Genomic DNA, 27676 nt, shown 5'->3' with positions numbered 1-27676 from the left:
GAGTGCAGCAGAGGGGAGAAGCAAGGCTGCTGCCTCCCGTGCGCAATTCTATGCACTCACCAGCATGCATCTCCTCACTGTCTGTGGCCACCAGGCTAGCTCTTAAATACTAGAGCAAACGATCCCTTGCAACGTGTGCCTCAAACTCTCATTGCAATAATTTCATGTCTTTCAGCCAGAGCAAGTTGTGGTGGGGAGGACTGTGGCTCAATGAGAAGAGTATCTGCTTTGCCTGCAGAAGGTCCCAAGTTCATCCCCAGGTAGGCAGAACTGTACCCTTGCCTAAAACCCTGGAGAGCTGCTGCCAGTCAGTGTAGACAATATCGAGCTAAATGGACCAATGGTCTGACTTGGTATAAGACACCTTCCCGTGCTCCTATGCAGGCCCCACAATCAGCTACCTGTTGTTGTAACTGTTTTCGACTGGGCTTATGGTTTACTGTTGCCCGAGAGGCCAATGGCCCTTTAAAGCTGCGGCTTTCCCAGGCAGCCTCTGTTCCCCATTTACCTCTTTTTCTTTCTCATTAAGTTTCTCTGTGCCTGGGAGACCAGTGAGGTTCAGCGGCGGTGCGCTCCGTCTACCTGCGAGGAGATAATAAAAGCAGCATAAACACCCAACCGCGGTTAACAAGGAGCTGGTGGCTCTGAAAATCAACTTTTGCTGTTCCTGAAAATGCTGCGGCAGTTGGGAGGGGGGTGGGAAGTCAGGATAGTCAAAGCGGTGCCTGCAGAGAGCATCAACTATGGTTGCTGGTTTTTTACTCCTTTGATGACTACAGTATCTACAGTCCTAGTGTGCTATTTTGAGAGCACCAAAATGGGGGGGGGGAACAACCCACCACATTAGCCTCTGATGCACGTGACAAAGGTTCACTGACATTATAGTCACAATGCAGGAAGAACAAAACGAATGCTGTGGCACTCCAGATGTTGCTAGATTGATTGATTGATAACAGGGTGAAACTCCCTTTGCCCCACAGCACCAGTCATGTGGGCTGGGGCTGGTGGGAATTTCAAATCTGACAGCATCTAGAGGGCTGTAGGATCCCTGCCCCGAAAGAGATGAAGGTGGCGCAGAAAGGATTTGAGATAATACATCATATGCTGCTGTTTCCCCCCAAATCTGTTTTTGAGTTGTGTGTGCTTTTATGAGTTTGACACAGCGTCGACCTCCATGACTGGGCTAACAATATATTTTAAAGTTTATGGGGGATGGTCCACAGCTCAGGCTCAGTCCCTGGCATCTCCAGTGATGAAGGGTTTCAGGGAGCAGAGTAGCGAGACACAGATGTCTGAGAACGGGAGAGAGCTGCTGCCAGTCAGAGCAGACAATATTGGGCTGGATGGACCAGTAGTAAGACGCTCAGTATGCTTTTCACTTTGCCTTGTTTATTTTTGGTTCCTGCAACAAGCCTACTTGGATTTTGCTTAATATCAGGGATGGGGAGCCTGTGGCCCTCTGGATGTTGCTGATTCCGACTCCCATCAGCCAGCATGGCCAACGGTCAGGGATGATGGGAGTTGTAGTCCGGCGACATCTGGAGGGCCCAGATGTTCCCCTCCCCTGCTGTGCATAATAGCTTTTGATTGCAAGCTACTCCAGCCTCTGGGACTGAGCAGGATAAAAAAATCCCTATCAACATGTTTATTTACTCAGCAGTTAAAAGCCCCACTGAGCTCAATGGTACTTAAGTGTATTTACCAGGAAGTAAGTGCCGCTGGATTTTCACGGTATGCAATTCCTGGCAAATGTGCTTAGGACTGCAGGCAAAAGCAGGGAAGTGCAATTTGCTCAGCTGCTTAAGTGGGGATTTGAACCTGGCACATTCAGCTGTGAATGCACCTGAACCACACCTAACCCTCACACTGTGCAAAGTGGGGCAGTTATGGGTGACAGAGACATGTCTATTAGGCTCGGCCACCTTTCCTCTGAGGCGTGCAGTGTGGAAAAAGTTACAGGCTGCAGAGCTGAAATGTGGCTGCGTTACTCACACTGAAGCTCATTCAGGCTTGTGAGATGTAATCGCTGGAAATCTGCAGCCGAGTAATGGCTAAGAGCCCCTATTAGAAAACGAGCTGTCAAGAGAGAAATCTCGTGTGTGTGGTTTTTTTTTTAAATAGTACCCACATTCAAGCAGCCTCCCTTTTGCCTCCATCTTGAGGGCCCCCAAAGCAGCATTAACTACTAATGTCTTTTAATACGTTCCTGGCTCCAGCTCCACCATCAAATATTGCATACGGACCACTGATTTGGGGAAAAGACAGCAGAGGGACCTCTTCACAGGAAGGTGCAAACTGAGGAGCTGGAGACACAGCTCACAGCCCCTATATGCGCAGACAGCCACACGCCTGATTGCAACATGTGAAGTGTTCTTTGCCATGGGATGCCATGACTGAAATAAGTCCTTGTCAAGCCAGGATTGAGCTCATGACCCTGGAAGAGAAGGGTGTGTGTGTGTGTGTGTGTGTGTGTTTGTGTGTTTGTGTGTGTGCTTGTTCTCCCAGCATTCTGTTTTGGCTTGTTTATTCCATTCATTCTTGCATCTATATCCCTCATTTCCTCCAAGGAGCTCAGGATGGTTCTCACCGTCTCCAGATTATCCTCACAACAACCCAGTGAAGGAGGTTTGGCTGAGATTGTGGTCACCCAGTCAGCTTCAAGCGGCTAAGTGGGGATTCGAACCCTGGTCTCCCAGCTCACACTCTAACCACCACGCCACGCTGGCTGCCAAAGATTTGGGAGCGTAGGAAATTTGGAAGCCTTATACTGAACTTATTCTGAACTGCCTGAATTGATTGGCAGTGGCAATCCAGGGTTTCGGGCAGGCTCCCTCCTACGACAGCTCTGCCTGGAGATGCTGAGGAATGTTGTACCATGCGGCTTTTTCCATGAGTCAATAGACCTTCAGAGGTTTCCTATCCCAGGGGTAGCACCTCCAAGAGGCCCCTGCTCTGCTGCGGTTGGACTGGTGGGTTTCCGATGCCTGTTTCCTGGTCAGCAAGGAGTTTGGGTGGGAGGAATCAGCAGCTGCCCAGCATGCAGCAACCCAGTCCTTCCTTTTAATAACAGGGTGGTGTGGGATTAGTAGTGCATTAACTGCTAATGGGTATGGCTTGTTTTCCCCATTTCTAACAGCACTGAAACTGGTGCAAGGGCTGGAAATGTGGGCGGAGCCTGGAAAGCACTCACCTGAATTTGAGGTCACCGGCATTGTGGGACTCAGGCCAGAATCTCTGAAAATGAAATTTTAAAAGAAAACGTATTACGAATAAGCCTCGTGTGGCACGAGAAAGCGTCACACACACATTTTTTCCATGTGCAAAAAAGCCCCCCCCCCATCTCAATCTCAGCTGAGCTATTTTATACTCCTGGGCCTATCTTGTGCTGGTTCCACCCCCTCACTGAGGTTGGTGGGACAGCCCTTAAATGGGCAGAGCTCTGGCCTAAAGTCTAGCGCTGCACCCCCCTCTGCGAGTGTATGGTCTGCCTGGACCAGCAAGCTCAAGAGTAGCAATGAGGCCCTGATGGCTGAGGATGCCAGCCTTCAATGGCTCCAGTTGCCATCTCTGGGGCTTTTGGCTTGGGGCGTGTGCCTCTGGTCTCTCTGGTTGCCTGTGCCAGCGTTACTAGAAGGCAGGACTGTGACAGGCAAAAGTGCAGGAAAGGGCCCAGAATATATGGTAGGGAAGGCACAGAGATTTCATGAAAAGTAAGAAACAAGTTAAACTGGAAAGCACGTGGGCAATGCCTGCTGAATTCTCAGAAGACAGAGAATGGGCAAAATTATTATTTATTATTATTATTTTGGAACAGAGTATACATGTTTCTAGTTGGCAAGGCTTATCCTGGGTTTTCCCAGAACAGGCGCTCCCACCTGGGTAGGAAACATGAATTCCTGTTTTACTAGATTATGTTCTTAAAGTCGCTTAGCTCCACCTTTCTTTCATTAACGAGAATCTTGGTCCAGGGCAGATATTTCATGGCAAAATTAATACAGAAGATCCTTAAAAGCAGATTGAATCACTTAATTTTCTTTGTATTATGCCACACCCACACAAGAACCCCCATTTGCTTATTCTGGGTTTATGAAACAGCTGCTCCATGCCAATTTTGCTCTGGTTTCACTAAAAACAACCACCCCCCAAATCCTCATTTTTGGTCGACATACATGTCTGCTTGCCGGCTGAGCCACTGCTGACAGGCGCTGCTGTCCTGGATGTACTGGAGGACTTCGGAGAGCATTGTGCGCTTCAGGCACTCCTCCTCGCGGGTCTTTTTGAGCCGGTCATACGTTCTTGCACCTGCGCCAAGAAAACAGGCGTTGATACGGCTCGCCAGACAAGCGAACTGCCACAGGCAGCTGACCCAGCTGCTAAGAAGGCTAAGAAGGCAAAGCAACTTTGACCCAAGTTAGCCAGACCCATGCACTTCCAATGGCTCTGCCCCGAGAAGGGCTGATGTTGGATACAAACCGTATGTACATTAGATGTCAAACGTGGCAGACATTCACCAGCGAGTCTTAATGCTGTAGTGCTGGGAAATCCCAGCATTTGCTAGTTCTAGCGGCAATAATTTACACGTGGGAACTTTTTCAGCCCGAGGGCCGCACCTCCTTCAGCTCAGTCTTCTGGAGGCCACATGCCAATGGTGGGCGGGGCCAGAGGCAATGTGGGCGGGGCAATGAATGCATTTGGAGGCTGGGAGTTGTATAGTAGGTTATGTTCCACACATATACATACCCCTCTCCTCCATCCAGGGAAAAAAAGCATTATCAGAGTTCAAGGAAACATTCCAGCCGGGCAAAAACACTCTAGGTGCAAAGCAGCCAGGAGGGGATGTGAGCTAGGGAGTGTCCCAAGGACCAGATAAAAGATGCTTTTTGGGGGGGGGGGTGATTTACATAACCAGCTGCAAGAGCCAAGGGTCTCTCATCCTGCCAGTGAATTACTGACCTGTTTTCAATTTGAGATTGAAGTGAGCTCCGGGTTAGTTGCTCAGGGATAATTTGTCACGAAAACCAGCTTTGCTTAGGGGGGTCTTGAATATCTGAAGGCTTAGTAAAGGTAAAGGGACCCTGACCGTTAGGTCCAGTCGTGGCCGACTCGGGGGTTGTGGCGCTCATCTCGCTTTATTGGCCAAGGGAGCCGGCGTACAGCTTCCGGGTCATGTGGCCAGCATGACTAAGCCGCTTATGGCAAACCAGAGCGGCTCACGGAAACACCGTTTACCTTCCCGCCGGAGTGGTACCTATTAATCTACTTGCACTTTGACGTGCTTTCGAACTGCTAGGTTGGCAGGAGCTGGGACCGAGCAATGGGAGATCATCCCGTTGCGGGGATTCAAACCGCCGACCTTCTGATCAGCAAGTCCTAGGCTCTGTGGTTTAACCCACAGCGCCATGCGCTCCTTATTCAAGAGACAGCTAGGCTAGGCTTGTCCTGTCTTATGAGCAAAATCAAAAAGCCCAAAGCAACCACTCAGAAGTCATCTTGGCATGAAATGGTGTATAAATACATAAACAAGCAAATAAAATGATGATGCTATGTGAGTTTGTCTGCTGACACAGCTTCTCCAAAGCAGGAAGCTAGACTCTGATGACTAGGCAGGTAGATAAAGTCTTCCCTCTGATGAAAGGCACTCTTGCATTCATGAGTCAAACAGGTAATTCCCCAATGCATTCAGAACTGGTCACTGCTGCAGAATCCAGCTATTTGCCTTGTGGGGCGTTCCCTAAATAATCAAGGGATTCAAAGCAGTTCAAATTGCTTCTTGCCCCACCCCTAAAAGTACAACGGACTGACACGCAAATGAACGTATTTCGGATGGAAATTACTTACGATAACGTCCTGCTTTGAATTAGGTGCCACAGCAGCCCAGCCATGGCTAACTTATTCAGCATGTACTTACTGCAGAAATTGGTGATCCCAGCTGTCCTGTACTCCTGAAGTCGTTTGATTTCCCTTCGCAGCTCAAACTCCACTAGGTAGAATAACAAGAGACATTTTTTTTAAAAAAAGGGAAAACCCTATCCACTACTATACAACCCTGGCTCTTTGTACGTAATGCGGTAGCTGGAGTCGAGTCTGGATCCCTCAGAATTTCAGCCCTACCAAGTTTCTAGCTGTCTTTTGAAAAGGCATTTATTTATATTCATTTTTTGTTGTAAATGTGGGGAACACGTGCCCCCCCCAATGTATACAGGATAAACATCCGTTAACAAAGGAACTCAGATCTACAATGCTTCCATTGGGTGAGAGCATCCCTGGGGACGGGGACAGGCAGACAGGCTGAGACAACTGCTGAAGTACTTTAATGCAACAAGTCTCTCGAAAAGCTGGCGTGGGAGCCAAGTGGCTGCAGACATGTTAATGAAAGTGACAAAGGGGGAAACCGGGTAGATCAGTGATGCCAGAAATGTGACCCAAGTCCGAGATAGCCGTCTCGAACGGGGATTAGGCACCAGTGTTTGGAAGAGCAGCTTCTTGTAAAACCGCTTGAAAAAATGAATTTCAGAGGTGGGAAACAGTTTTTTAGCCCGAGGGCTGCATTCCCTTCTGGGGACCATGTGCCAGTGGCGAGTGGGGACAGAAACAAAATGGGTGCAGCAATGAATGTAAAATCTGCCTTCATACACTAGGCTAATTTCTACACACACATCCTTTTCTATCTTCCGTTGGATAGAAGTGTTGTCAGAGCTCAAGGGCACATCTGTGGGGAGTGAACCGGGGACAGTGAGGGGTTTGGTTTGGGGACAGTTTTGAGGGCCAGACAGAGAAGCATGGAGGGCCACATTTGGCCCCCAGGCCTGAGGTTCCCCACCCCTGCGCTACACATTATAGAATATGGTATACCCTTATGAGTGAAAAACGGTGTGCAAAAGCTAAGAGGGCGAGTTGGAAATTCCCTAGTTTCTTTCTGGCCAGAAACTAGACTGAGGTCCTAAGACTAACCTACCTCACAATATTGTAAGGATAATCTGGAGAGGGAGAAAGCCAAGCATGTCACCATGGAGGAAAGGTGAGATATAAATGTAATAATAAAAAAATTAAAGTGGCTTTATTTGTAAACTGCTTGAAGGTTTGTTTCGTTTTTTAATTGAAAGACATATATAATTATTACATGTGTCTATGAAGCACACGGAGTTCTTTGAAATGCTATGTAAGTGCTATATATAAATGCTAAAATTATTATTATTACTCTTAATGTTTATTTGCTTCCAAGCAATTAATGGTGATGCGTCAGGGAAGGGGAGAAGAGGAGGGCAAACCGGCCTATCGATTGCTCCATTTTCAGATACACGAGCAGCACCTGCACTTAATCATGTTAAGGGACATTATGAGCTAATTTTTTTAAAAAAACCTTTCCCGAGTAACTAATTAGAAAAGTTTTAGATCTCAATAAAACCACAGCTATGCAGAAACTGCCGCGCCCATTTCTGTGAAAAGTCCCTGGCGTGGAGCACAGAAACAGCTTTGAAGTTGTTGATGTGGGAGTTTCATCAAACAGAAATAAGAGGAAATGTAGAGGGGAATAATCGTTTACAACTGCCTCTGCTGGAATGCAGAGAGGCCAATTAAAGATTGTTAATTATGCAAACTAGATGAGTGGTTAGATGATGGAAGAGTGAGGTACCTTTGAAAGGCAAAGCCGCCGACAGGATGCCAAGTCATGGGATCCCCACGACTTGACACTTAGCGGCAGCCTTGTCAAAACCTTGCTGAAATTCTGCCAGCAAGTGCTTTCTGGGACAGATTTTCTAATAATAAAACAACTCATTAGTAAAGGTAAAGGACCCCTGACCATTAGGTCCAGTCGTGACTGACTCTGGGGTTGCAGCGCTCATCTTGCTTTATTGGCCGAGGGAGCCGGTGTACAGGTTCCGGGTCATGTGGCCAGCATGACTAAGCCGCTTCTGGCGAACCAGAGCAGCGCACGGAAACGCCGTTTACCTTCCTGCTGGAGCAGTACCTATTTATCTACTTGCACTTTGACGTGCTTTCAAACTGCTAGGTTGGAAGGAGCAGGGACCGAGCAACGGGAGCTCACCCCGTCGCGGGGATTTGAACCGCCGACCTTCTGATCGGCAAGTCCTAGGCTCTGTGGTTTAACCCACAGCGCCACCCGCGTCCCTAAACAACTCATTGGAGGGCTGCAAAACTCCTGAAGTTCAGGAGCCTCCGAGTTCCTCATTTCTACAGCTGTTTCTGTCTCATCCCGCCTCACCCCCACAAAAAAGTGACATTCACATGCTTGGGGTGGTTATCTGCAAAACTGAATATTTGGTTTCCGTGGGGGTAGAACGATTTCATATATCACTTTGCATTGTTTCCTTCGGGGTAAAAGTGCAGAGACTTGGCTTAAATTGTGGGTGGTTCCTTTGTGCTTATGCTGTTTCTTATTCAAAGCCGAGACCAATTAGTAACTGTACTTGAATGAGGGCCAGCTTCTCTACTCTGGACAACTGGGTTAATTTCACAACACCTTGCACAAGACGTTGTGTGTACGTACATGTGTCAGCAACTACTGCCTAGAAACCTGTTGCTTTGTTCCAGGGACATGAATCACAACTGTGTTATATACATGAGAGTTTTGCTTCAAGACATGCAAAAAAAACCCCAACACAGGTATTTGCTGCATGTTAGCTTGGGCAAATGAAAAAACAAATATAGCTGTCACAGTCGGAACAAACTTGCGAACTGCATCAAATCAGTCACTGGGCAAAGCAGGAGGTTTTGATCCCTTCCGTCAAGTATCTGTTCAACAATGACAGAACAGGTTGTGTGTGGTCATTTCTCTCAACCCATTTTCTTTGCTGATCTCCTGTCCTAAAAGAAGGGGTCGGGAGCATCTGTGTCCAGCATAGCCAATAGGGACAGGGATGATGGGAGCTGGGAAGGCCAGAGGCTTGACCACTCCTCTCCACACCGTGGTCTTCCTTACGAGATGTGCTTTTGGAAATAAAACCTCAACAGACTTTGCGGCCACAAAACAGCCTGTAATAAAGCTATTTATAATACCACTATTGACCTTCTAACTGAAGCAGCTGGAATAGCCAGACTGGTGAGTGTACTTTATATTTGAAATGCTAAGGACTGGGCAGAACCAAATGCACATCTGTCAGCCTCCAGATGTTGCTGGGCTTCATCTCTCATCATCCCTGACCATTGGCCAGGCTGGCTTGGACTGATGAGAGCTGGAGTTCAGCAACATCTGGTTGCCCACCACCATGCTAAAACCTTGGTAAGCAGAATCCATCACTCAAGCAACGAAAAGAAACCAAGTCCCATGCACCAAATATTTTGTGTGCGCGCCTACATGTGTGTCCACACCCAACTGTGCTTCTTTTAAGGCAGGCACCCCCAAACTCGGCCTTCCAGCTGTTTTGGGACTACAATTCCCATCATCCCTGACCACTGGCCCTGTTAGCTAGGGATGATGGGAGTTGTAGTCCCAAAACAGCTGGAGGGCCGAGTTTGGGGGTGCCTGTTTTAAGGGCTTGGCACAGCTCCAAAGCTTGCATCCCGCTATGGCAGGAGTGGAGGACCTTCAGCTATCCAGAAGTTACCGAAATATAACTCCCATCAGCCCTAGCAGTCATGGTCAATGGCCAGGGATGGTGGCAATTTGGCAACATCTGGAGGGCCAAAGGCACAGGGGCCGATTCAATAAAAAGGTTTCACAATTTCCTGCCCTTTTTTTACTGTACCACAATTGCGGCGGAAACTGTATATGCCAATGATATTTGGGGAGGGGGACTTTTACTGCTACTATATATAGAGAGAAAATTCATGTGTGATCCTTAGCATGGTGCAATGTGAAAGAGAAACATAAGCATGAAAGACAGAAGACCAGGTGATGCCTACATGCGTGACTTTCTATGAATTTGTCATGCTCCGTCGGTCCCAGGATTCTTGCAAAGCGCCTCATGGTCTCGTAAAGATCTTGAACCTCTTTTGGGTACCTTCTTTCCAGAACTGCAAGACAAAGGGAGGACACAGAAAGCTGCTTTCTTAGCAAAGGAGAAAAATGCAGATTCAAAGGAAACACCACGAATGCGATGCTGCCTCTTCTTGGGTGGAGTCCGTGAACAATGCGCAGGTCAGATAGAAGTGATCGTGTGTTTAGCTGAAAATTCCCTATTCGTGGCTATTTATTCTTAACCATACTCCTTAAATGGGTTCTCTCCAGGGCTCTGGTCCATTTTCCAGTGGTGGCTGGTGCCCATTGGGACTGGTGGGGCAGAAGGCAGGGAAGCCAATGGTAGGCAAAGCCAGCGCCAATGACAAGGGGGACCAACGTATTCCAGTTTTGCCCTCCTCCTCCCTGCTGGTTTCTACAAGAGCAACCGTGAGACTAAGGAGGGGGAGAACGCAGGCGGGCAGTGGTGGCACCCCCTGAACTGGCTGTAAGCAGGCAGGCAGGCAGGTGGGGGCTGGCTGAGGGAGCGGGGGCTGAGTTTGGTGGGGCAGTGTGCCATTTTCCCTAACGGATCAGCTTCCAGTGCTATTTTCAATCACTGAAATGCGTTCCATGGTGTTAGCCTGCTTGTGTGTTCATGTATCTACCTGTAGAACCCCTCCTCTCAAACCTCTTAAAAATTTGCAGCTGCTCAGTTCAAGCAACACCAACACAACATCTGGTTATATGGGGCACAGGTATTACACCTTGTAAGCATGCAGATGTTGGGGCTGCGAGTTATCAGGAATGGACTGACATTTTTCTGCTTAGCAGAATCCATCCATTCTGGGCCGATTAGTACCGAGATGACAATCCCAGCAGGCCAAAGGTGTGGGTGACCATAGTATGTGGCTATTGGGTGTTTTGTCTCCAGCTTAATAACAGCAGTTACAATAGTAACAAAAATATACGTGCATTTTAAGTAGCCTTTTTGGAAAAAAAAATGGATTAATATGCTGCTGTTGCATGGGCTTCTAGTGGCCTCCCATCCAAGAGGCTGATAAGATCCCACCATTGCTATAGCCATATACTACCGGCAGAATCAGAGGCACTAGCCTTCTGATACCAGTCACTGGGCGACTATAGCAGGAGAGAGCTGTTTTTCACATGCTCTGCTTGCTTGCCTACCATAAATGCTTAAAGCCCTAAACAACGCAGGCCCCAAGTATCTGAAAGACCACCTCTATCTCCACATACCTTCTCAGGTGTTGAGCTCTGCAGAGGGGTGGGGTGAGCTCTCTTGGTTTATCCGCTACCCTCAGAAGTCCGGGCAATGACACCCGCTGGGGACTTTCTCCGAGGCAACCCCTAAATTGTGGGATTGTGGAGGATTCCCTCCCCATAGAGTCACATCCAGCACTCTCACTTTACAGCTTCTGTTGTGCAATGAAGCTGCACCTCTTTACCCTGGCCTTCAACGAAGTATGTTTGTTTTGCAGGACCCACCTCTTCTGCCGAAATTTATATTGCTCTTATCTGTTTTTATAAATGTACAGATATTGTTATAACCTGTCCTGGGAGCTTATGGTGAAGGGCAGGCAAAAAACCCCACACATATATATAAATGAATCAAATAAAATAAGCAGCTGGTTAGACACTGTGGGAAAGAGGATGCTGGACTAGACAAGCTTTTGGTCTGATCCAGGGGAGCCCCAATGCTGCAGAGTCAGAACATTCGCTGGAACCAATATTTCCCCCCAGAGGTAATTTCACAAACAGAAAATAGCAACACCGAGGTATTTAAAGGGTGAATCAGGCAGCATCCTTTCAGACTAATTTTAGCCAGGCAGCGCAGCCATTAAGGCTGACAGCCGAGATACTCACTCTGGAACTTTCTGAGGTTGATGAGTCCGTGGTCTCTTATAATTCTGTAATTGAAAAAGGTACAGCCTGTATTAGGGCCATTGCCCAACTATAAACAAGCAATCTTGCAGCAGAAAAGTTATCCTGGGAATTCCTAGAATCTCCTCGTTAATAATATTTTCCAAGAAAGGCTAGGTAAAGCTTCTCTTAGGACTACAGTCGTACCTTGGAAGTCGAACAGAATCTGTTCCGGAAGCCCGTTCGACTTCCAAAACATTCAGAAACCAAGGCACGGCTTCCGATTGGCTGCAGGAAGCTCCTGCAGCCAATCAGAAGCCACGGAACCCGTGTCAGACTTCTGGGTTTGTGGCGTTCAGGAGCCAAAATGTTCAAGTTGCAAGGCATTCAACAACCAAGGTATGACTGTACTTAAGACACTTCAGCTGTCTTCAGGGCGTGGTGAGAGGCCTTCTCTACGCAAGCGTCAGAGTGAGGTGCTAGAATCCTGAGGTGGCAGCATGGAAAGGGCTGTAGCTTAGCGGTAGAGGGTCTGCCTTGCATGCAGAAGGTCCCAGGTTCAACCCCCAGCATCTCCAGGTGGGTCTGGGAAATACTCCCTGCCTCAAACTTGAGGAGCTGCTGCCAGTCAGTGTGGGCAGTACTGAGCTAGATGGTCAAATGGTGAGGCAGCTCCCTACGTTTCCATGACCATGACAGTTCAGTCTCCAAGGATGGAAAACACAGTTTTTAAAGTTCTTACCCATGTTCTGTTTTGTCTTTAAACTGCATCCAGGTAAAAAAATAGTACCTCTCCTGCTGTGCTAGATTTCTGCTTGCAGGGAATTTTTTCACATGGGAGAGCATTCAAAAATGTGACACCTCCTTACATGCTTGCAATTCAAAGCGATATCGCACATTCCACTATCACATGCTACTGCGTAGATAAGGCTTCAGTGTCTAAGATACCTTCCCAAGTCCACGAAAGCAGCATATGTCTACAGGCTTGTAGACAGCCTCTCCCTTGGTTGACTGTAGCAAATAAAACTTCTTCCACACGTGTTCGCACAACTGTAAAGGCGCAGTGATGATAGCTCTGCCCCGTGTTTGCACAGAGCAGCACTATGACTGCCCCCATGGCATTTCTCTCTCTTGCTAGGAGAAGGCCTGGCTAAGGAGAGGCTGGGGACCAAACCTGTTTTATTTATAATTCACAAAACTGGCCAAAACTTGTTAGTCTTTGCTTTTGTGCACACTTTTATGGAGATACGAAGAGCAATTGCAATGATAAATAGCTATAGAAAGAGGTGCGTGTTAAAGAGACACCCAACTGATAAGTAAGCAGAAAGACAGCCTTTTGATTTGCAACACCAAGAGGGCAGCGGGAAGGTATTTATAAACCTTTTATGTAGCTTGCAGCTTTCTATAAATAGAGGCAACGTGATAGCACGGAAAAGGTGCAAGCGTTTTTAAAAGCACCAATTTGGGGACATCAACGTTACTCCTTTAGCAGGAGATGCTAATTAATTCCTACCCTACTTCATATTCTACTGCATGACTTAGCCTTGGAAACAGATTCCAGGCCTGAGGGCCTGGCATTTCCTTACTCTGTGTTAAAACCATAGAGAATTACCAGTGTTGAGACACCTGTAAGTGCACATGATGTTTTCTTACATCTTTATTCCTGACTGGAAAAGCTGCTGGAATGTTTTAATTCAAGTCTGATTTTAACGTTTTAACTGAATTTTATTTTTATTTTGGTATTGTGATATTTGTAGGCTGCTAAGAGTCTATAGTAGTAGAGTGGTACATAAATTGTATAAATAGATTAAAGGGGGAAAAAACCTATTTGGGCAGCCGTGTCCTGCGTGGGACACCCTGTTCCTTGCCTTCCTTCTACCCCAGGGTCTCTCAAACCTGATGGGGTCATGCCGTGCTTGTGGATCTAGCACACCCACCTCTCTAAACCTAGAAACTTTACTGGATGTGCTTGCGTTCTACACCCCCTTATTCTGCCTCTTCCTCACCCAGGCCCAAGTTGCATTGGCAAAGTGGTAGACCATCCTGCCATGCATGCCAGAAGTCTCAGGTTTACTCCCTAGCATCTCCTCCTGCTTCAGAACACTGAAGAGCCACTGCCTGTCAATGCAGACAGTACAGAGTTAGATGGATCAATGGGCCTGACTCAATACAAGGCAGCTCCCTATGTTCCTTCCTGCTTCCTCCACCCAACTACCTACATCCCTGGTAGCACGTTCAGCCTGCCAAGCTGGGATTTACTCTCGCCTTCTCCGCTGGGTAGCCCAGTGCGTGGCAGCTGCGAAAAGGGCGAATACCAAACCAAAGATCAGAAATGACTTAGGACCCAAATATCCGAGACCTGCTCCTTCCCTACAGACCTCCTCGGGTGTTAAGATCAGCAGAGGGGGTCCTCTTGCTAGTTCTGCCGCCCACAGAAGTTCATGGTTGGTGGCATTCTCTGTCATAGGATTCCCTCCCCACAGAGGTGCATCTCACACCTCTATTATATAGCTTTTGGCAAATGCTGAAGATGCTTCTTTTCACCCCTGGCTTTTGGCACCTGAGATGTGTGCTTCTGGGACCCACCCTATTCCTATAACTCAGGGGTCAGCAAACTAAGGCCCAGGGGCCGGATCCGGCCCAATCGCCTTCTAAATCCGGCCCGCGGACGGTCCGGGAATCAGCATGTTTTTACATGAGTAGAATGTGTCCTTTTATTTAAAATGCATCTCTGGGTTATTTGTGGGGCATAGGAATTCGTTCATATCCCCCCTCAAAATATAGTCCGGCCCCCCACAAGGGCTGAGGGACAGTGGACCGGCCCACGGCTGAAAAAGTTTGCTGACCCCTGCTGTAACTGATTTGACTGTAGTTTTAAATTGTTTCACCTGCGCTGGGATCTGCTGGTGAAGGGCAGATTATACTAACAATCCCGCCAATAGCCTAATGGCAGGATAAAAATCTATGGTGCGAACACACTTGAAACTGTCCACAGTTCGGGTTGCCTCAGAAGGCAACTGGAGCAGCTCCCCTATGAGGAAAGGGTACAAGTTCATTTGGGGCCTTTTTGCTTAGAGAAAAGGCGAATAAGAGGCAACATGATAAAATTATGCATAGAGTACAGGAAGTGGATAGCCAAATGTTCTTTCTCCACTCTTTCATAGCGCTAGAACTTGGGAATATCCTGCCCTAAAGCATCATGGGAAAACCTAGCATTACCCCAGACTTGAACAAGAGCAGTAAATGGCCCTTGCATTACACTGGGATTCTTGCATACAACTCAAATTAAAAGTCATTTTAATATTTTTAGGCTGAGGTCTGACAAGCGAGTCTCCTCCAGCCACATACTGACTTTAAATTATCTGCTGAAAAGGGCATTTTAACTGGGAGGGTAGGGGGAGAAAAATGCACTAGACTTCCATCAAGTTAACTACTTTTTAATAACGCACCTCGACTTGAACTACACGTTTGAAAAAATATTGAGATGTTGGGAGTGTCACTAAATAATTCTACAGAGAGTCAGGTAATTGGCTAAGCTGCTGACACAGAATGTTTTAATTAGCCAACTCATCGGCCTCAAGCTGGAAGTCCACTGTAGCAAAGTCTGTGGTGTCAATTATCTGCGGGTTGCGGTAATTAGAGGATGGAGTTAAGAGTACCGGTGTCTTTATACCAGGATAGACATCACGTGTATAGCTGGAGAGTGGATGGCTTGCCACTTGCTGGATATGTCTATGTTTGAGGTTCTCAGATGGAGGTATGACTCCTTCCAGCAACACCTGCAGCCAAGCTGGTGCCAAACGTAGTGCTCTTCTTTCCTTTGGACCACATCAGTGAGGCTGAGAGCGGGGTCATCTTCTGGGCAGCCCAGAACCTCCAGACACACTCCCCAGGCTTGCGTCCCAAAGAGGTCACTTCGGCATTGCTAATGCAGCAGTTTGACTTCATCCTCACAGGCGCGCTCCATTGCTCATGTGGTTTTTATTATTGTATTTTTTTTTACTGTGATTGTTAGTTTGCTTTGGGACTTTCTTAGTGGGAAGCAATGAATTGAATAAACCTAAACCTTGGTTATTGGGGGAGGGATGTGGAGGCAAAAAGCAAAGCAAAAACTTTGGAAGTCCTTGCCCGCGACAGTCCTACCTTCAGATAACAACTTCAAGGGGGAAAGGTGTAAATATCTGCCACACAACCCCACCTTCTTCATATTCTCTCCCCATGGTTTTCTGGTGTTCATATTCAACACCCAGCCCTGAATAGCTATTCTGCAAAATCTTTGTAACAGAACTCAGCAAGCACACTTAGATTTGAAAGAATGAAAAAGCCAGGAACTCACTTTTTCCTTCGTTGCCTTTCCTTTAACCTCGAGTGATAGATATCTACAACTGCAATCTTCAAAGCTGTGTAAGTTCCAGGAGAGAGGGGAGCAAAAGAGATGAAAAGAATAAATCCTTCACACTTACAGAGAAATATATAGAGAATTAGCACAGAGCTTATCTCCCAAATCCCCAAAACAACAACCTGTTTTCATCACAGCATGAAAAACGACACAGGCCTCAGCAGGGAAGAGACTAGCCAAATCTGGCTTTTGAGATGTTACAAGACAGAAACCTTCTCAAGGCACTGCAGTGGAAGCGGTTTGAAAGTCTGTATATGAACTGCCGCTGTTTTGAGTCTTATTTTTAGCTGCTTTGATTTGATACATGACATATTTGCATTATTGGAGGGAGAATGCCTCTGAATGCCACTTGCTAGGAATCACAAGCAGTTGCATTTAGATGCTGCACTCAGGGTCTTGCCTGTGGGCTTTTTATAGGGGCATCTTGCGAGCCGCTGTGAGAAGAGGGGTCTTACACATGACCCAGCAAGCTCTTCCTATGAACTGTTTGCGTGTGTGTGTGGTGATCCTTATTGTTTTAGGGTAAAACGTGTGACCAATATATAGTTGGGAGCTGTCTTAGGAGGGCTTGCTCTGAGAGGTGGCACAAAAACGTTGAACTGTATAATGTGCCCCTGCGTTGTGGGACCTTGCCCCACTGAGGTGGCTCCCACGCGGCAGGATGTGCATGTGAAGAAGGGTTAACATTCCTGCATCTTGTTAAAAGCCAGATAGCACATAAAACACCAATGTTTCAGGGATCCAAACATGGCTCCCCCCAAAAATCAAGAATCGTAACCGAGGCTGAAATATTGCAGTAGCAAACAGTGTGGTGCTGGGGCAGTGGTGGTGCTCCCCTGACCTCCTGACAGCTGAGCCACTACTGCTTATCAGGAGGGAGAGGGATGAGGTGGCAGGAAGGTGGGGGGAGTGCAAACACTTCAGCAGAGCCAATCCAGAGCTCCTGCTGCTGCATTTGCACCATGCTGGCCTCACTGCTGCCTCACCCACTCTTTCCTGGTAAACGACGGGTACTCAGCTGCCAGGAGGTCAAGGGAGCGATGTCCCCTGCAAAGCTGCTCTGTGTGTGTGTATATGTGTGCATACATGTGGGGGGGGGGATATTAGGCAAATCAACACAGTAAAAAAAAATACCATGTAGAATCATAGAATTGTAGAGTTGGAAGGGACCCCGAGAGTCAGCGAGCCTAATTCCCTGCAATGCAGAGATCTCCACAAATGGTCCCCCATCCAATTTGAAACCACACTGGACCCTGCTTAGCTTTGCAAATGTGCTAGCAGTTTTATCGCTGCAGCACTAAAGCAACTGGAGGACCACTAAACCATCCCTTGTTGCTTCCAATCTCTGAGTGGAGATACCCCACATTTCCTCTTATAGCTTCACAACGCAAAACACACCGTGTAAAAGTTCCGAGTCATCCTCCACAAAGTCTATATCCCTTAAATCCCATTCAGCATAGTTGTCAAATTCCTGTGGAAGGAAAAAACAACTATTGACACAGATGCTGGCAAAAGCCAGGATTTCCACTGTCCAACAACAGAAAGCATAACAGAACTTGAACATTTCCCTGTGGTATAAAAACATATGGAATTGGATCGCCGCAAGAAAAAATAACACTTAAATTACAGGTTTCTGAGGGAAAGGAGGGCCCTGAACACTTCTATGCAGTTTAGTGGGAATTTATTTCGTGTTTCGGATTTCAACAGGCAGCAATCTCTTCCTGCACCATCCAGAGAAATATGGATGTCAGGATTTAAGATTGTACAGTTACTCCTTTATTTGCCCTGCCTTGTTTTAGATATCTTTAAGTTGATATTTTGCTGTGGTTTGCATTTAATACTCTGAAAATAAACAAAAGGGGCTTTTAAAAAAAGAAATTTGAGGATTTTTTTTTTAAGGTCTCAAGAACCATCGATTTAATGCAAAGGCAGAGATAGTAAAAATGACAAAAGAGCTTTGCAACAACTCCTTCATGACCAAAGTCTTCAAGGCAGCAAATGGACCACAACACCAGCAATTCTTCTCACAATTCCTGGGGTTGTCCTTGGCGATTTGGGTCATTTTGCTGCCTTGAAGACTTGGACCCAGACTCCTGCACAGCTGGGTGCTCTGGTTTGGTGTAGGAGGGTAGGGAATAAAATAAGACAAAGCAAAAAGTGTTGCTTGTTGATACGCCCACTTCCAGATCCTGATATGAATTTAGCAGGAACTTGATGCCAATTCATCAGCTTCTAACAATAACAACAATAGCAGCAGGTGATTTGCAGCGACTCTTCCCCAGCTGTGAGCATCTCTGCTGCATCGACTGTGCATTTAGGCAATCTTGCTACTCCCCCAGCGGGTTCCAAGCGGTATTGCATCCTATGCTTGTTTATTAAGTGCCCAGTGCCACCAAATAACCAAGCCAAGCCTCTGAACCAGGGGTGGGGAACAGCAGACCCAGGGGCCAAGTGTGGCCCTCCTTGCCTATCTGGCCCTTGGAACTCGCCACAAGCTACACCCCTTATCCCCCGATTCACACCTCTCACTGCTCCTATTTTGCACCCCACGTGTATTTCCCTGACTGGGATGCGCCTTGAACTCTGAACATGCCTCCTGTTTGTCGTAGAGAAGGGAGGGTGAGGGTGAGTAGAAAATAGCCTACTGCACAGAAGTAAAAAAAAAAAAATGTATTCCTTGCTCTGCCCACCTTTACCTCAGGCCTTGCCCACTATGTGGCCCTCGGGAGGATTGTCAGAGAAGAATGTGGCCCTTGGTTCCCCAACCCTGCTCTGAATCACCACCACGAGCCAAAAATCCTACTATAAGCTCCAAAATATGGCATGAGAAATACATTGCAAGTGGTACTGAGAAGTATCACATGCAGAGACGAAAAGGCTTTCATTTCATTCATTCATTCATTCATCCACCCCCCTGCCCCAATTTCATGAATTGGCTCTCGGCGTTGTTTACGAAAACAAAGGGGCGGGGGGAAGATGAATCAGGAAAATAACAAACAGAATCGTAGAGTTGGAAAGGGACTGCAAGGGTCATCTAATCCTACCTCCTGAATGCAGGAAACTTTTGCTCAACGTGGGGCTCGAACCCAGCACGCTCTCATGCTTTACCAACTGAGCCATCCCAGCCATAACGACGTTCATCCTATTTGTTTCCAGGAGGAAAGGCAAAGAGCCACGCCAAATTGAGTTCCTACCTCAATGAAGTCTGCTCTTGCTGGCATGTATCCAGCCATATCCCTGGAGAGCAAGGAATCAAAGGTAGGCCGCGGAGGATCTTCAGCAGCTGGGAGGGGGTGGAAAGCATGTTTTAGTAGTCGGGCCAGTTAAAAAAAATTATTTGCACCTCCCCTCCTCTCAAAGCAACGGAGGAAAAAATGGTTTGAATAGCATGCAGGGGAAAGGAAGTGCATTTGTTAGCTTTTTTTTTTTTTTTTAAGTTCCTAAGTTAATAACTTGCTATGAATTTCTGTAGTGCCTAACTGTACATGTCACTGATTCATGTCCCTGAAGGCCCATCTCTAGACACAGAATAAGGCATGGGTAGCTAACACAGAGGTCTGCATCTCCAATCATCTCTCACTACAGTCATACCTTGGAAGTCGAACAAAATCCATTCTAGAAGTCTGTTTGACTTCTGAAATGTTCACTTTCCAAAGCGCGGCTTCTGATTGGATGCAGGAAGCTCCTGCAGCCAATCAAAAGTCACGGAAGCCCCGTTGGACGTTCAGCTTCCAAAAGAACGTTCGCAAACTGGAACACTCACTCCCAGTTTTCGATTGTTCAGGAGCCGGAACGTTTGAGGTGTTTGGGAGCCGAGGTACGACTGTACTGGTTGTGCTGGCTAGGGCTGATGGAAGTTATAGTCCTAACAGCCTCTGAAGGGCACCACACTGGCTAATCTGGGAATGCGAAATGCTGCCTTTGTCCCTGCCATGGACTCTTACAATAAAACGGGATGGCTGTGTCACTGTGTTGATTCTCTTCCGCTTGCTTCAGATTTAATAGCGTGGATGCAAAGAGGGGGTTGTTGATGAAATGCTTCATGTAATGTTTTTCACACTCCTCTTTCGTCTTTGTGTTCATCTGATTTGCTACATCCTGCCTATAAGAGAGAGAGGAGGGGGAATAGTTCTGGTTATGCATCGATCAGGAGGAGGATTGCTCCTTTTTGCATTACCCACCAAAGCAGGACGGATCTCAATGTTTAATCAGGCATAAAACTCTCACCAGTTTCCAAAGCCACAATCCATCACAGCTTCTAAGAGGGCCATTTCTTCTTGAGCTGTCCAAGTCGGATCAAGGACGGGGAAGTTGGATGTCTGGCGATATGGGGAAACAAGGAACGGAACTAATTTTGGCTGTGATTCTGAGCACGGTGTTCAGTAGCTTAAATCCCACCCATCACAGCCTTTAGTGACATTTTGAACTTGCCTCGTCACCAAAAATCAAGACGAGGAACAACACGTTAGAACACATATATACAAATGGCACACTAAAGCCCCAACTTGCAACCGACTGAGCTCTGGACGTCAACTCAGCTCAAGAATCCCCATCTCCTGGTGACAACCAAACTCAGCCCAAATAAAAATGGTCTCATTGATGGTGGCCATCAATGTCTCCTGTGAGAGGGAGATCTGAAGTTTAACTACCGTATTGGCCTGAATATAAGCCACAACCGCACATAAGCCGCACCTTTAAAATTTGGCGGCTTTGGGGAGACTTGGGAGCCGCGGATGGGACGAGCGCCATTGCCCTGTGCTGCTTTCTGGGGGGAGCCGCACCGCTTTGCCGGTGGCCTTCCCCCCTTCGCTCATCCGGTGTAGGGGAGGCTTGGGAGTGGCGGGTGGGCTGCACACTGTTGCCCTGCGCTCCTGTGGGTGGGGGGAGCCGTACCACTTTGCCAGCGGCATAAGGTCATTAATATAAGCCGCACTTTAATTTTTCACAATCAGAATTTGGAAAAAAGTGTGGCTTATATTCGGGCCAATACGGTATGCGCTGTGTGAATAAATGCTTTCTTTGATCTGTCCTGCATCTTCCAACATTCAGCTTCACTGGATGACTGATCTGTGTTGACATCAGAATATAACCACAACATACTCTCTTATTAATACAGATCATATGCATAAGATACATTTAAAGCACATGGCCTTCCCCAAAGAATTCCAGGAACTGTAGTTTGTTAAGGATGCTCAAAAATGTAGCTTGGCCTGATCCGGCAGGCTATCTTATGTTCGTAAATGGTGTTCATAACTCAGTGACTTCCTCCAGAGGCACCATTCCAATCTGGTATGTGGGACTGCAAATGTCCATTGCTGAGTAGTACATTTCCTTAGGTCTACATGTACGAAAACAAATTATTCCAGTAGCTGGGGAACAAGAGATCAGACTGCTGCTTCTGGAATGGCAGTTTAAAAGCTCCAGCAGCACGCCACAGGAATTTCAAGTTATTATCACGTAATGTAAATATCTCACAAGCTATAATTACAGTTAGCCCCTGAAAGTGGTATTACAGAACACAACAAAGACCTCTTCATTTACTTCTCTGTGGCTATAATTCCAGAAGTAATATGGGCATGACAGATTAAAACACAAACAAAACACACCCCACTACCCCCAAGAAAAACAACCGCTGTTCAATGGGAAACCTGCTTTAGGAATTTCAGTGGAACAGAAAATGTAACTGTTCTTTGTGACATAACAATTTAACTAAAGTGTTTTCTGGTTAATTCAGTACATGAGGAAAACATTATTGTTCTACAAAGTAATATATAGGGTGCCCTCCCCCCCTTGCTAGACTACAACTCCCATCATGCCTGACCATTTGGCATGCTGGCTGAAGGGCATTGGGAGTAGTCCTTCACAGACAGCAAGAGAGGACCACACTGGCTACCCCGATGTAATGAATCTTCTAATGCAAAGTGGCTAAAACTTGGTCTAGGCAGGACTAGATTGGGCCTTCCAAGCAAATTTTTCTGCTCTCCATCCCCAAGACCCCACTAATTTTGGAAACATCTTTTTCTTCTTTTAATTAGACACAATGCTGGGGTGGGCAGTCATTTAAGGCCAAGCCAGCCCCCTGATGAGGATGCAAATTGCCCCCTCCCTGGTTGCCAGAGTGATCATTAGAAGAGCTGAAAGGAGGCAATATCCTAGGGCTGATCTGCAAGCACTAGCTGGGGGGGGGGGGCTGTGCATCCTATGTGCTTGTGTGCGTGAGTCTGGCATCGCCACAACTACCACTGGCTTCTGACCTCAAATCCCCGTTCTATCAAGATCAGGCATCCCCAACCTGCGGCCCTCCAGATGTTTTGGCCTACAACTCCCATGATCCCTAGCTAACAGGACCAGTGGTCAGGGATGATGGGAATTGTAGTCCAAAAGATCTGGAGGGCCAAAGGTTGGGGGTGCCTGATCAAGATGTATCTCCCAGAGATTGACAACGGGAAGAAAAAGCAAGGTAATCAGAAAGGTGCATTTACCACTATTTCATAGGTGTGGTCGCTCTGGTGTTTCTTGTACTCAAATCCTATTGTGAAGCACTGCAAAACAAAGAAGTTTGCCACTAAGTTACTTTTCTTCCTTCTTTCTGTAGATGGGAAACAGCGACTTTATACTGACCATAAAGAGGTAAAGGGAAAAGGACACTGGGATGCCTCGATCACAAATAAAACATCCCTTCCCTATAGTTATTTCCTGGAACCTTTCTACCAAACAGTTTCCTTTTATTGGTGCTGTGCAATAAATAAACTGTTAAACACACAGGACAAAGGGGCTGACTCTGGCATATAACACCGTTGATTATAATTCAGAGTCTCAGGTTGGCAAGAAGACTGCTTTACAACAAAGAATAGCAAGTTGTTTGCAAGTGACTTCCAACAAGACTTTGGCGCAGCTTGGAGTTGTTAGCCCAGGAGTCAGCAGCCATTTTAGGCTAGTGGGCAGATTTGTAATTATGGGAGACAGTCAGAAAATGGTTGCTATGGAGGCATGCTATAATAGCTTCAGCGTAAGAGAGGCTGAGCCGGTACGAACAGGGACTGAGCAGGAAGCACAAACAGTTTCTCAGGTAATGTTGATTTCTGAAGAAATGTTTTCGGAGACCTTTCAGAGCACCACAGGAGATAATGGCAGGCACACTGGTGCCTTGGGTTCCACGCTGGTGACCCCCTATGTGAGCCACTGCCAGCTATACAAAAGAAAAAGAAAAAGCAGCAGCAAGAGCTGGGAGCTCTTGTCTTATTGACATGTCCTAGTCTGCTTCCTGGTGATCTGGCTACTTGGCTTTCAGCATCCTGGGAGAACACAACAGGCTTGGTAACTCAACCCTCCTTCATTTCTCTCCTTGTAAATGTAAGTTTACCTGCAAGCACAGCAAGAAGGGAGGTGGGCCGCACTCTGCACACTTTATGTAAGGTTCTGCGAGGTAAGAGGAGCACCCTCGGCATGGAGGCTTGTCAAAGGGGTCATCTGTAAAGCCAACAAGACCAATACGTAATAAAGCTTGGGCGCCATTTTGCAAAGCAAACTCCTTCACTTGTTGTCGGCGGAGAAATTGACACAGCAATACATCTACATGTGAAGGTAAATAGGAGACGGTGGGGAAAGTTTGTGGAATATTTGAAAAATCCTAGCATGCAAGCAAGTTCATTAGTAGGGTTAAACAGTTAAAATTATTATCAAGAGAAATGGAAGAATAACTTAAAAACGGAGCAAAGTGGAAAATGCAGTGTTAAAAATTTAAATCAGAAAAGAAACCACAAAAGGGAGGGAGGGAAGTCAAATATGTAATTGTACCAGATGTATTTGCTTGAATGGTGTGTAACTGGGATTTTTTTATTGAGAAAAAAATTAAAAAGAAAAAGATAGATAGGAAACTGCCCTATTCTGAATCAGACCATTGGTCCATCTAGCTCAATTTCAGATCAGAACATTTCCCCGGCCCTTTCTGGCGATGCTGTGTTTTGAATCTGGGACCTTCTGCGTAGGCCAGGGTGTTTTTGTGCCAACAGACACTAGTTGGGTGGACACTGAAACTACTACATGTCCCTAGTGACGCCAGCCATCAAAACTCAAGCTGGTTCATATCTGTTCAACTCCATTCTACGCAGGTGCAGGAAACATTTGGCTGCCCAGACACTGCTGAACTACAGCTCCCATCACCCACAGCAAGCACAGCCAGCGGCATGGGATGATGGGAGTAGTAGTTTAACAACATCTGGAGGGCCAAAGGTTCCCCTTGCCCGCACTAGTTGAGATGGAATGCCAGGAAATGGATTTTATATGGATTTCTGGGTTTCCTCTGTAAACCTTGGGGTTTCCCAAGGCTGCTACTACCTCTCCCTTGAATGTGGCTGGGGCCATTTTGGCTACAATAAGGAACACGTTCTCGGAACATGAGAAACAGAAGTAAGTTGCATAGCCACATATCATTCCACATTCACTTATGATCTCGCCAGATCAGGTGGTATATTTCACCTAGCACTACCTATTTATGAAAGTTGGGGATTCACATTGCAAGCACTATCAGCAACCTTTGAGTGACTCTACTTACTGCTGAACGATGTCAGACGCTCCATGTTCCTCCCTTGGGCACCTAAACTTCACTTAAAGACTACAATCTCTCATTGAATTAAGCTTTCCAGTGACGCTCAACCCCTGTAAAAAGAAAAATAAAGATGTGTGCCCGTTTGTAGGCCCCTGGAAGAAAAACATAGGAATATAGGAAGATGCCTTATACTGAGTCAGACCATTGGGCCATCTAGCTCAATACTGTCCACACTGACTGGCAGTAGCCTTCCAGGGTTTCAGGCAGGGGATGCTCCCAGCTCTGCCTGGAAATGCCGTCAGCAAGAAATAGAGCCGTCAGCGTCATTGGTTCAGTATTGTGGAAGACTCTGCAAATAGAGATTCAGCAGTTGCCTTCTGTTTTAACTTGTGCCCACCTGACCACTTCAACTGGCGGAACTGACACTTTTACATAATACCCACACCGCTTCTGTAAGAACATGATTGTCTAGTGTGGCAACACCGACACTTTGGAACTCCCTGCCAATTGATATAAAACAGGCTCTTTCACTCATCCTTTTCTGTGGCTGCTGAATACATTCTCATTTAGATTGTGTAGAACTGTAGAAGTTTTAAATCATGTCTATTACATTGTAGTTTAAACCTTATCTATGTTTTAAATGACGGCTCTAAATATTTAGTAGTAATTTTATTTTATCCTTTTTGTAAAACGCTTTGAGGTTTTTCTGCAATCAAGCAGTATATAAATTTTATGACGTAGATAAAATAATGGGTGTCTGATTTTAACTTTCTATATTGCTTTTACTGTAGTTTTATGTTCCATTGTTGTAAACTCTCTCTGTGTGTATATATACATGCTTTTATAAATATATATGTTTTTATAAATAATAGATAAGACATCTGGAGCATCACAGGCGTTAACACTGAACATAAGATGGAACAAAAATCAAATTTGATTTTAACAGCAGTTCTATCAATGAGCAGCTGAAGCATGTGGCTAGTGGGAATGGGAGGCAGTAAGGCAGGCTTCCTCAACCTCCTTCAGATGTTTTTGGCCTACAACTCCCATGATCCCTAGCTAGCAGGACCAGTGGTCAGAGTGATGATGTGGATTGTAGTCTCAAAACATCTGGAGGGCTGAGGTTGAGGAAGCCTGGTGTAAGGTGTACACTCTATGGAAAAAATAAATCAAGAACAACAAAAGGTGTGTCTGTGTGGTTGGGGGGGGTAAATTCCCCCCCTCCATCACCAGACTCCATCAAGACACAGGTCTTCTCAGGCCCTTCGAAATCAACCCTCCCTTCCTCCCCACAACCTTTTATACTCCCCCCTCCCCAACTGACGCCTCAACGTCACAGCAACCACGCGCTCCCTCGTTCCCCCCTTGACCAATGAGGTGAAGCAGGCGGCAGCGCACGCGAGAGCGAGTTCCATCCGGGCTCCGCCTTAGACAGCGAGAGCGCACGCGCTGACCAGGGGCGCGCCTGGCTTTCGTTCCATTTCCCCCTCCCCTCCTGAATGTGTCGTTCCTTTCATTCCTCCCCCCCCCTCCCGTCCCAACACACAAGCCACCCGGTTACTTCCGCTCTTCCGACACAGCCGCCCCGCCCCTTTTCTCTCCCCTCCCCGCCGCGAAGCACACCGCAGCCCCGCCCCTTGATTACCTGCCTCGCTTTTGCTCGTCTTTCGCTTGCTTTGCCGACTTGACCCGGCTTTAAATTACGTGCGTTCCACGCAGAACGGGGCGGCACAGGCGGCCCCTCCCTCTCCCCCTCGCAGCCGTCCGTTGCGCTCACGCTCTTTCTCTCTCTCTGGAACGTGCTCGGGCCCGACGGGTGGCTGTGCACGTGGGCTGTCGTGACCGCGTGCGCGTGCGCGCGCTCCCCCTCCCCTCCCCCTCCCGTCTTCCTCCTCACCTCAGAATACTGTACTGTATACTGTATATATATATTCTCATCTCACCTTGAACGCACATAAGTAGAACGAAGAAGGCTCACGGTAGCCGTAGAATATATTCGTAATATGCCAAGATTACTTGGGAGTAAACACATTTAAAAAAAAAAATTGGTTTTCATGTAAAATGAATAATAATAAACCAATAAGGGAAAACGGATTACACAGCTGTGGGGCACGACAAACGGAAATGACAATACATTGCTGAGGAAAAAATGAGCGCCTGTAAAGAAATATACGTTGAGAAAGCTCTATGCGTGCCATATATTTAAAGCACATAGGTAATAGATTTATTTTCCCCCAAATAATACTGGGAACTGTCGCTTAGACGCTGGAGATTTATAGCTCTTTGAGGGGTAAACTACCTTTGGGTAACTGGGAGAACTTTGGGTAATAATAATAATGGTCACTACAAGGAAGAGTATTGACATGTCTAGGATTCTGCTTAAGCAAAATGTGAAGTGGTGGCTTAAGGTGTTGTTGCATTACAATTTAAATGTTTGGTCAACTTGTACAAATAATTTAAATAAAATGAAGCAAACGTTGATGGCACCAAGTAAAGCAGTTCAGCGGTATTAAAAATAAACATCCACTTGACACACTGCCGAGTTGAGACACAAGTACTTTTTAGAATAAAATATTTTGAATATAAATAAAGGTAAAGGTAAAGGTACCCCTGCCCGTACGGGCCAGTCGTGTCCGACTCTAGGGTTGTGCGCCCATCTCACTTAAGAGACCAGGGGCCAGCGCTGTCCGCAGACACTTCCGGGTCACGTGGCCAGCGTGACGAAGCTGCTCTGGCGAGCCAGAGTCGCACACGGAAACACCGTTTACCTTCCCGCTAGTTTACCTCCCCCTATACTTGCACCCGGGGGTGCTTTCGAACTGCTAAGTTGGCAGGCGCTGGGACCGAGCAGCGGGAGCGCACCCCGCCGCAGGGATTCAAACCGCCGACCATGCGATCGGCAAGTCCTAGGCGCTGAGGTTTTACCCACAGTGCCACCCGCGTCCCTTTT

The 27676-nt window shown here is 46.9% G+C and overlaps 1 protein-coding gene and 1 long non-coding RNA gene across 4 annotated transcripts in view; one reads left to right on the top strand and one right to left on the bottom strand.

Moving 5' to 3' along the window:
- The window catches only part of LOC308464167, a 48384-nt gene extending 36608 nt beyond the window's left edge, over positions 1-11776 (top strand). The window contains exons 2-3 of the long non-coding RNA XR_013979912.1: positions 176-260; positions 9974-11776. This is a non-coding gene — a long non-coding RNA (uncharacterized lncRNA). The remainder of the gene's footprint in view (positions 1-175; positions 261-9973) is intronic.
- TADA2A (transcriptional adaptor 2A) overlaps positions 1-26559 on the bottom strand; it is a 30113-nt gene extending 3554 nt beyond the window's left edge. The window contains exons 1-15 of one of the 3 annotated variants that reach the window (XM_080983125.1): positions 26372-26559; positions 24733-24836; positions 23542-23657; positions 22661-22720; positions 20406-20497; positions 20123-20280; positions 19373-19461; positions 17577-17649; positions 16116-16179; positions 11783-11826; positions 9865-9975; positions 5909-5980; positions 4170-4302; positions 3191-3234; positions 509-582 (exon numbers count right to left, since the gene is read on the bottom strand). In XM_080983125.1, the coding sequence (XP_080839251.1) occupies positions 509-582; positions 3191-3234; positions 4170-4302; positions 5909-5980; positions 9865-9975; positions 11783-11826; positions 16116-16179; positions 17577-17649; positions 19373-19461; positions 20123-20280; positions 20406-20497; positions 22661-22720; positions 23542-23657; positions 24733-24757 (1155 nt within the window). In that variant the 5' untranslated portion in view covers positions 24758-24836; positions 26372-26559. The remainder of the gene's footprint in view (positions 1-508; positions 583-3190; positions 3235-4169; positions 4303-5908; positions 5981-9864; positions 9976-11782; positions 11827-16115; positions 16180-17576; positions 17650-19372; positions 19462-20122; positions 20281-20405; positions 20498-22660; positions 22721-23541; positions 23658-24732; positions 24837-26371) is intronic. The other 2 variants (XM_080983126.1, XM_080983127.1) reach the window with 2 other exon arrangements.
- Between the last annotated feature and the right edge of the window lie 1117 nt (positions 26560-27676).

The sequence above is a fragment of the Podarcis pityusensis genome (assembly GCF_964106645.2).
Source record: "Podarcis pityusensis genome assembly, chromosome: 15".
Classification (NCBI taxonomy): domain Eukaryota; kingdom Metazoa; phylum Chordata; class Lepidosauria; order Squamata; family Lacertidae; genus Podarcis; species Podarcis pityusensis.
Note: the sequence above shows the minus strand (reverse complement) of the source record. Positions and strands in the feature narration are given on the sequence as shown.